The sequence below is a fragment of the Solanum tuberosum genome, unplaced genomic scaffold (assembly GCF_000226075.1).
Source record: "Solanum tuberosum cultivar DM 1-3 516 R44 unplaced genomic scaffold, SolTub_3.0 scf00123, whole genome shotgun sequence".
Taxonomy (NCBI): domain Eukaryota; kingdom Viridiplantae; phylum Streptophyta; class Magnoliopsida; order Solanales; family Solanaceae; genus Solanum; species Solanum tuberosum.
In genome coordinates, this window is record NW_006239048.1 from 1,422,186 (window position 1) to 1,432,844 (window position 10,659).

A 10,659-nucleotide genomic window follows, 5' to 3' on the forward strand; every position below is an offset into this window, starting at 1 on the left:
TTTAGAAACTATTTTCCTCCTTAGATAAATAATAAGAAGGTTACCTAGTGTAATCTTTAACATAAATACCACCAATTCTTCTAGTACATTCTCACTTCGACCTTGCTAAACAAAGCACCGAATTCTGGAGAAGTAATTCATTAATCTTCTACTTCCATGATCTGTTTCTCTCAATCAGTAGATACAAGAAATACCAACAGTATAATAATTTCCTTAAGATTGTTGTTCATCTTGTATTCCTAAGATACTTAGAACAAAACTTTGAAGAACTTGGTAAGAAACAACAAAGTTTAAAGAGTATTTTCAAACTCGAAAATTAAAACTAGTAGAGAAAATAGAGATTAGAAACAATATGAAAATATTTTTCTCAAAGAAAGAAAATCGAGTCCACTGAATGCGCAGTGTCCCCTTAAGGAAATTATTTCCCTCAAGTACCCGAGGTTAATGGAATATATCCTCCCAGGATAGAACAATCTTACTCACCGGTGTATCGGTACCTAAAATCACGGTGTCAGCGAACCACTCAATGGCAGTAAAGTACACTTAGAATACTAGATTTAGTAGTAGTAGTAGAAGAAGTCCAGAAAAAATTCGTTCAACTAAAAACGAGAGGAAATCCCTCAGTTTATAGAAAACAAAGGGTAGTGTGAAAAGGTTCTTATTGTGCCTTACCAAAAAGGTCACAAAACCTTTGGAAAAGTCACAATCTTTTCGGAAAGGTCACAACCTTTTCATAAAAAGTCACAACTTTTCATAAAAATCACATTTTTTCATAAAAGTCACAACTCTTCATAAAAGTCGCAACTCTTCATTTTGCATTCACACCTTTTAAAACCCAACATCTTTATATAGATTTATTATTTGGGAAAATAACAATTTTGATCCTTGAGTTACTATCTTATTCCGATTTTGATCCTTGTATTATTTAGCTAAACACATTAAACCGTTCATTAATTAAAATATATGATTTTGACTCTTTGAACTACTAGATGTTAAATAGATAACATAAGTAGTGTGTTAAATAAATAAATAAAAAGATAAAGAAGAAGAAAACGAAAAGGAAGACCCAAATTGATTTTCTTCGGTCGTCCCATCATCACTATGACTTTTGAGAAGCATAAATCCAGAAAAAAAAAATATTACTCCTCACCCGTTCTAGTTAGTTGTATACTATTAACTTACACATCTTTTAAAAAACAATAAATAATAGAGGTGATATTATTATTCTTTGACTTTATTATATTTAATAGGGATAAGGGTCTGAAAAATACCCCAACTTTGGTCGGATTTGTTGTTGCGATACTAAACTTTCATGAGGACCTATTACCTCACTAGACTATTTAATACCGTATTTTAAACATATATATTTGCCCACGTGGACATAAAAAATAATGCAAAATTATAAATAGTAATGTGTCCACGTGGGCACATATATACCTTTAAAATACACTATTAAATAGTTCATGGGGTAAAAAATACGGTATTAAATAGTCTAGGGAGGTAATAGGTCTTTATGAAAGTTTAGTATCGCAACAGCAGATCCGACCAAAGTTGGGATATTTTTCAAACCCTTATCCCTATTTAATATTTTAAAAAATGTGTTAGATGATAAATAATATTTAATAAAAAAGATAAAATAGAAATAAAAGATAAATTATCTCTTAATTTTCTAAATTGAACAAATATTATTGAATAACTATTTTTAATATAATGAACAATTATAGTTAGACAGAAGGAATACAGTAGTGGCAAAACTATACTAGAGGCGGGTTGGGGTGTGATAATTCAGTCAAAAGTGAACAAAAAAATGTGCCCCGCCCGATCTAGTATATATATATATATATTCTATTTTCTATATTTAAAGTATACTTTTTTCTTTTTACTTTTTTAAAGTATATTAAAACATAATATGCTATTTTTAATCTTTCTTCAATAAATAAATAAAAAGAGTTAATCTAAACAGTCACTTTAAATATGTGTATGTGCTTTTCAAGATTTATTATATTAATTAGTCAATGTATATCACTTCCAATTATATCTGATTTATTAAATTAATTTTTTTTTTTAAATCATTTATTTTTAGTAAAGTTGTTCGAAAGGAATAGCTATAGAATATTCTTTAATATTTTGTGGAAAATTTCTAGAACTATATATTACGGAGAGTATATAGGTCCAACCCCTAATTGGCATAGCTTAATTACTTGCATGGCTCTATGTTATACCAATTGAGACATATACCTTAGGCCCAAAAATTGGAAGGCTTCAAATTTTCTTAAACTTTTATCAAGAATAAATTATATGTTAATATTTTTATAAATAAAATAATTATTTATGATAAAAATACTTTTTTTAAAATAATAAATAAATATTGTTTTATTTTCTTTAACCCTACTCAAATAGAATAAATCAAAAAATATTGTTTTGCCTTTTTACATTTTTTTTGCTAATAACATTCATATTATTATTTTTTTGTAACTCCTTTTTTATTCTTCTTTCTTCAAATTTTTTATTACTTAGAGTAATAGTATATCAAAAATATAAATCAATAGTCGAAAAATATTGAACAAGGTGAAGTACAAATTATATTCTTATTAGTATCTACTTAATTAATTTTCAAGCATTACAACAAGTGCGGATCACGTTATCAACTTCTTAAATCATATTCTACAATTCTAACTCTTACTTTTATTTAAAATTTATCAATTTATTACCTATAGAGTTATGTTAACAATCCATATAATAATTGTCTTAGACTTTTAGTAAAAGAATATTTTTTAACATTGAATTGATAAAATTTACTTAAAACTAATAATCAACCAAAAAAAAAAATTATAAAAGAATTAAGCAACAATTTGAATTTAAAAAGTGTAAGAAAAATATTTTTTTTGAATAAATACATATGATATTTTTTTAGATTTTAAATCTCTAATTGAAATTTTGATTTAAGCCTCGACTTATGTTGATCCGGCCCTACTTGCATGACAACTCCCAAGATAGATCAACTGCGTGACAATTTTTCCTCTTCTTTTTTTTCTTCCAATTTTATTTGTTTTTTAAGCTAAATGGTTATATTGTTATTATGTTATATATAAAACATTGAGATAATTACCTCGAGCATTATTATCTTTGTATCATTGTCAAAAATATTCTCCTTCTCCGTCTTTATTTGTCCACTATATCATTTAGAATATCCAACAATATTTGTCTAATTTATAAATTTAATGAATAATTTATCATTTTGTGTCTATTTTATCCTTGCTACTTCCTCCATTTCATATTAATTGAATTGTTGAGACATTTTTTATTTTTCAAATTAACTTATTGTTCAATTTTCAAGACTATTTTTAGAATGTTTTTTCCAATTTTTACCCTTCATTAGTTAGTATTGGGAATTTAGTTATTAATTAATGTTTAGTTATTTTAATCATAATTTTTGACAATAATTAATAAGAATAAAAATGGAAAGTTAAGCCTAATTTATGTCTTAATCTTCTTTTCTTAAAAGGGTGTGAAACACCTCAACAATTTAATTAATTTGAAATGAAGGGAGTATTAAATATTGTTCATTTTTCAATGTGTAGATGACATATATTTAATAAGGATGATTTGGTTAAATTACACATATCATTTACTGCTTCTTAATTCTTGTGTCAAGTCAATAGTGAGCAATAGTGGACAGAGAAAGTATGTTCAAAACGATATATGAATAGTTCACCTATTATTATATCTAAAATATCAATGAGGAGGATCAATTTTGCCTGACCACTTGAATGTGGTGTTATTTGCAAGTAGTAATTAACAAGTTTTACCCAAAAAGAGGGTGGGAGGGTGGGGATTCCCTAATTGATAAGTTAACAATGAGTTGGTCCATGCTAATTACTTTCTCCGCTCCATATTGATTGTCACATTTAAAAAAGAAGGGGGGGGGGGTCCCCTAATTGATAAGTTAACAATGGGTTGGTCCATGCTAATTACTTTCTTAATCCCCTAATTGATAAGTTAACAATGAGTTGGTCCATGCTAATTACTTTCGTCGTTCCATATTGATTGTCACATTTTCTTTTTGCACGCCTTTTAAAAAATTATAGAGAAAATGGTCAAATAACCCCCCAACCTACTACCGGATTTCCAACTACACACCTATTATCCGCGGGAGTCTTATTACCCCCTTAAAATACTTTAAAATGGAATAAATAACTTCTTAAGTGTTAAGTTGGCATGGAGAGTGTATTTCACTCTCTTTGAGAGAGTGAGTTGCCTATTTTTTTTAAAAATTTCCGATTTTTTTTTCTAATTTTCTTTTTTCTTTCTCTTTCTTCTTATTTATCTATATAACATTTTTCATCATTATCATTGTTGAAACTTTTTCAATGGATGTTTGAAATAAAATTATCAACAACAATGCATTTAATGAATAAACATTTTTTCAATAAACTTATTTAGAACATATCTAACAAATTAAATTTATTTTTTTATAAAAACATACCCTTTTTTTTTTAAAGTGATGGATTCAAGAGTAACAAAATCAAAGTGAAGTATCAAAATTCATGAAGGATCCTACATGTTCTCCTAAAATCCATGAAGAATCAAAATCAAAAAATCAAATTATAAATTAATCATGAAAATTTTAGAGGGAGAAATAATAAAGAATGAGGAAGAGAGAGAGAGGTTTCTCAAATTGGTGTTACAAATTGGTCTTCTCATCCACGATTATTTTGAGTTGTCGGTGAAATCTTCAAGGGATGAATCTGATCTCGAATGTTCATGACCCATTTAATGTGTATCTGAAATTGTCTAAGGATGAAAATCGAATGAAATGTAAAAAAATGTGGAAAATTGTTGAATTAGTTGGATGAAAGATTTGATTAATTAGAATCGCTATCTTCTAGACTCTAGAGATTCGGAGTAGATAAAAAGGTGAGTTGAATTTTCGTTTTTATAAAATGTTAGAGATATATAAATTTGTTGAGGTAAAAAATGGTGTTTAGTATAGTTAGGGTTGAAGAAATGATTGGGAAGAAAGAAAGAAAGGAGGAGAACTTTTTTATTAAAAAAAATCATTAAATGGTGAAATACACGTGTCAAGTGTGTGTATTTCACCACAAGTAGGGGTGTTCACGGGTTGGTTTGGGTCGGTTATTGGTCAAAATCAAAACCAAACCACCTTAATCGGTTTTAAAATTATCAAAACCAAACCAAACCAAATATAATATACATTTATCGGTTTGGCTATTTTCGGCTTTGGTTTGGTTTGGTTCGGTTATTCGGTTACTAACCATACATAAAACTAAAATAAACAATTCATTCAAAACATGAAAAAAGTGACAACAATCCATTCAAACGAAAAAATAGTTAGAATGACTGGCATTACAGAACTTTCAATCATTGAATTTAATGAATAAAACTTCAAAATTCACTATTTTGGCATAGAAGGAAGAGTCAATGACATTTTCAGTCCCACAAAGAATTTACATAGACACTCATATACATGAAACTAATAAGAAAAATGTTCTCACCTTGGATATTTTTTCTTTCATAAGTAAATTATAAATAAATTTAGATGAAGCATATATAAAATCTTTAAAATTGTTTATGAATATAATATATTATGTATGTATAATAATAAAATTTATGTATATAACTTGTTGGTTCAGTTCGGTTATTTGTTCGGTTTTTTTCGAGCAAAACCATAACCAAACCAAATACTATCGGTTCTTAACAATCTAAAACCAAACCAAACCAAAACCCAAATTAAATCGGTTCATTTAATCGGTTTTGTTCGGTTTTTCGGTTTGGATCGGTTTTGTTCCAAACCATGAACATCCCTAACAACAAGACAGATGCTTGGTAATGACATTTCAGGGAGGAAATAATTTCACTTTAAAATAGCTCAGGGGGTAATAGAACTCCCGTGAAGTATAAGTGTGTAGTTGGAAATTCGGTTATAGATTGGGGGGTCATTTGGCCATTTTCTCAAAATTATATATAAAAAGTACAAAGAAGGAAGCAACTCTCAATAAATGTCCCTTTGATCGAAGCGCTAGAACAGATGCTAGACTATGTCAAATTCATGAAAGATCTAGTGACTAAAAAGAGGACAGAGCTTTGAAGGAGAAGATAAGTTGTAGGGTGTGTTTGGTACGAAGGAAAACACTTTCCGAAAAATATTTTTCAATAATCTCATGTTTGATTGGGTAAAATATTTTGGAAAATGTTTTCCAAATCAACTCATTTTCCTCAAATTAAGGAAAATGACTTCCCTTCAAAAATTAAGAAAAACATTTTCCAAAACTCTCCTCCAACTTCATATTACAATTTTTCTTTTGAAAAAAATAAATTTAAAGCTTTTAAAAAAAAGTATTTTAAACTTCAATTTTTTTAATTTTTTACCTCACCCTCACCAAGTTTGTTTTTAAAAATATTTTCAACTTTAAATTTTTATTTTTTCACCCCTATCCTCGACCCCTCCTGGCCAGCCTCCCCCCCGGCCCCCAAAAAAAAATTGAGTTTGTTTTTAAAATATATTATCAACTCAAAATTTTATTTTTTCACCCCTACCCTCGACTCCCCACTCCCCACCCCTCCAAAAAAAATTAAGTTTGTTTTTAAAAAATATATTTAATTTCAAATTTTTATTTTTTCACCCACCCCCTACCCGTGAGCCCCCATCAGTCCTGCACCCCTTCCAAAAAAAAATTAAGTTTATTTTTAAAAATAAAAGATATTTTCTCAAAAATATTTTTCATTCATAAATCAAACACTAACGGAAAATATTTTCTATTCACCAACCAAACATGAGAAAATAAGTCCAAAGTCTACTTGTTTTTCAGGAAAACATTTTCTAGGAAAGCATTTTTCATGGAAAACATTTTCCTTCCTACCAAACACACCCGTAGACCGTAGTATAATACTCCCTCCGTCCCATTTTATATGTCACCTTTTTACTTTGCACTTGCATTAAAAAATGATGTAACTTTACCTTTCTACCCTTATTTAATGTTTTCTTAAGTCAACTTTATAATAAATGATGAATACATTTTCAAGATTTATTAACTACTCCATCAAGGGTATAATAGGCAAAATATGATAATTTATACATAAATCTTATAAAATAACAAGTATTATGATCTAGCTATTTATAGAAAGGAAGGACATATAAAATGGGACGGAGGGAGTAATGTCATAGCCACCAGAACGTTAGTACAAAAAAAGAAGGATACTGAAGCGTTTATAATACCATGTACGATTGGCGCATTACATTTCACTAGAACTCCTTAACTCTTTTCAATGTAATTAATATTTTTTTACTTTTAAAAATAATAAATTTTAAGTACTCAAATTGTCTGGCTAATTTATATCTATTTTTCTGTTTTTCTTCGAAGAAAGTGTATTAATCATTTAGATAGTGTATAGCTAAAAAAATTCCTGGTCAAGATTGTAACCAATTAACCATTCCTCAAGTATGTACTTTTATGTCTAGAAAAGAAATATAAATGGTCAGAAATAAATATAATTTAATAAAACAAGATAAAATTTACCAATTTATTTTCTTTACTGTTTTTTAAAAAAAAGATATTAAGACTGTGATCCCGTACCTCATTTTCCCTTAGCCCTACCCTCATATTTAAAAAAATAAAATAAAATATTTATAGGTCCATCCCCTAATTGGAATGTGCTAAATTACCTGCTGGTAATTTAGATCAATATAATTGTTTAGATAAAAAAATTTATTCTATTCAAAAATAGATATTTTATTTTACTTTTTAATTAAGAAAAGAAAATTTATTATATTTTATTTTTTCTAGCCTTTATATTAAATAATTATATAAAGTAGTAAGTTAAATTCAGAGTTTCAAAGTATAATTAATAAGATTAGTTTAGTAAAATACATCTCTAAAAAAAGTTTTTCTAAAAGATGTGCCAAGTCAAGTAATATGAAATTGATAGGGTACATAGTGTCGAGTACTTTACGTTTAAAAATTTCAATTTTAAAAGTTAAAAATTAATTTTTTTTTAGAAAAAATACTAACATTCAATTTAAATTATTTGGCTCATTACTTCACTGTTAGCGGTTTTTTAACTAGCTTGCACTTGACCTGCTCTACGCGTCTCTTTATTCATATATTCAGTGTTGAACCAAGTCGAACTAAACACGTTTGACTTTTGATCTTGAAAATTTGGTCATGCAATAAGCTAATTAAAAGTTCAACACTATGAATTTTCAAAATCATCAGGTTTAGAAGGGGATATTGACATATGCATACACATCAATTGGTTCGGTTTTTGATTTTTAAATATACTAAACCAATAACCAAACCACGTGGGCATTGAGTTGTTGCATATGCTGAGAGCATTCTAGAGTGACTACCTCCATAATTTCCACTTGTAGCTCCTGTAGTGTTGTGAGATACTACCACTGCATTTTGAGTTCTTGGTTAAGTGTTAATATGCTGACTTAATCATTGGAGTATCTTCCTTAATACACAAAACACAAACCGAGAAGTCATATTAGAAACACTATACTTTTAATAACTAAGAAATCCTGAAGAGCCAGTTGTTCAACTTAATACTAGGCTTTTGTATGTGGCAAGGTTCGAAAACATCATGCATTGTGCTCTCACTACTAGACCAAAACCTAATCGAGGGCAAGTTGTATTAGAAACAAGTTAGCTAAGTAGATTAGCTACCTTCCCGAAATCTCTAAAATGAAGGAGGTATACACAATCCCAGAAGTCAACAGTAGAAACAAATTGATAAGTAGATTATCTACTATTTCAGATCTATGATACTAAGGAAATGCAGAGTAACGCCATTGCATATTAATATTGGAGTAGTTCATCTCCTTCTCTAAGCAGAGGTAACAATCAGAAGAGTGCATTTTTATAGCTTTATTGTGTTCTCTGGTCCTTCTAGCTGGCCACTCTATCAAAAGTCAAGTGAAGTTTCATTGATGGCAGATCAAATATCGACTCAATGAAGCCTCAACATGTATATGACAAGAATATGTTGTATGATAGAATGAGGCCACAACTTTTGCAGAACATAGAACTCATGGTAAGACAAATTAAAGATGGACAGCTCTAGGCTACTACATGGTTTCGACATTCCAATTTCTCTGGAAACAAATCTGCAGAGCATAAAGCTTGATACAAGATCCTCCTTTTTTGTTTCTTACCTGATACAAGATCCTCCTACCGAAAGTAGTGAACAACCAACCTCATTTTCAGCAACTCCGAACAATGTCAATGGAGCATGTCTAATGTATATGAATGGCAATAAATCCATAGCATGGGAAGAAGAGTCTGGTTACTGAGGTTGATGAAGTTATACATGAATAACTTACCTCTTAACTAACTATCAAACTTGGTATTACTTACACAGAATTTAATACCTGCATAACTCACCTCCAAACCAACTACCAAACGACCCCTAGCTTCAAAAACTACACTTGCAGATGAATGATTTGCTAAAAATCAAGAAAGATCCATTTTACCGGGTATAACTTCTCAATTAAATCGATCAACTAATTTATTGGTTCTACTTTATACAACATTCAAACAAGGCATAATACATAAATATACTCTTTAACTTGGCTTCTTCAGCCGCATCTATGCTCTCCAACTTTGGATGTACACAAATAGACACTTAAACTTAAATAAAATTGAGCAAATATACACACACGTTCTACATGGCGTAATACACGTAAGACACCACACAAAATTATCATGTAGGACGCCACGTAGGACAAATATGTCTATTTGCTCAATTTTATACAAATTTAAATGTCTACTTGTGCAAACTCAAAGTTAGAGGGCGTAAATGCCGATGGAAGCAAAGATTAAAGGGCATATTTATGTATTATGCTTTCAAACAAAGATGATCAGCATATAAAAGCTTGCAAATTGATAAAAAATTTAAAGGAAAACCAGAAAAGAGCTGAAAAGAGTTAAATAATTCCAAATTCTGTAAAGGAACAATTAAAATCACCATTCAGACAATTCATCAAACACATAGCATACAAGACTATTATTCACCCTTTCTCCTCCCGAATGAAATCCTCAGAATTCAATGATTGATGATCATCATTATCGCTTGTCGCAGGTGAGTCAATAGGTCCAGGCGTTTGTTGCTGAGCGTTCATAAACTGCTCCATATCCCGCAGTCTGGTCCTCACAACGCTAGTTACTAAAACTGCAAAAAAAGAAGAAGAAACTGAAGTTTTGGGGGAAAAGGTAAACCTCAAAAAATGGAGAAGAAGGAAGGGTATACTTCCAGCAGTTCCAATGGCCCAAAGCCAGAGGATCTTCACTCCTGGTCCTCTGTCTTTCCACATTTTACTGTTTGTATAAGTATTCTCCTTAGCACCCAATTTGTCTGCCCCTCAGCTCGGGTAATAGAGAAACGGGCGGATTCGGATCGGCCCGCAATGGACGGGAAAATTGGGCGAGTACACTTTTTTTCCCAACTGGTTATTAAATATGGGAAACTTTCAAAAACAACAAATATCATGATAGGATTTTTTAGCTACAGTTTCACTCATTATAATTTATAGTTATACTTTGATTTGCTAAGCATTTGTATTCTTGTACTTTTTTGCAAATTTTGTAGAAAAATATATAAATACAAATGGATTTGTATCACAATGAATACAAATTAGAA

The 10,659-nt window shown here is 29.6% G+C and overlaps 1 protein-coding gene across 1 annotated transcript; it reads right to left on the minus strand.

Moving 5' to 3' along the window:
* Positions 1 to 9,930: 9,930 nt before the first annotated feature.
* On the minus strand, positions 9,931 to 10,463 carry LOC102580294 (uncharacterized). The gene is made up of 2 exons (XM_015310063.1): positions 10,270 to 10,463; positions 9,931 to 10,191 (listed from the first exon to the last, which is right to left on the minus strand). The coding sequence occupies exons 1-2, from the start codon at positions 10,331 to 10,333 to the stop codon at positions 10,031 to 10,033; spliced, it is 225 nt and encodes a 74-aa protein (XP_015165549.1). The 5' UTR covers positions 10,334 to 10,463; the 3' UTR covers positions 9,931 to 10,030.
* Between the last annotated feature and the right edge of the window lie 196 nt (positions 10,464 to 10,659).

Bases quoted from the DNA above. Each gene is read 5' to 3' on its own strand.
- LOC102580294 (XM_015310063.1), bottom strand. From the start codon at position 10,333: ATGTGGAAAGACAGAGGACCAGGAGTGAAGATCCTCTGGCTTTGGGCC. The intron at 10,192-10,269 runs GTATACCCTTCC...CTTTTTTTGCAG, and splicing joins GGCCATTGGAACTGCTGGAA to TTTTAGTAACTAGCGTTGTG.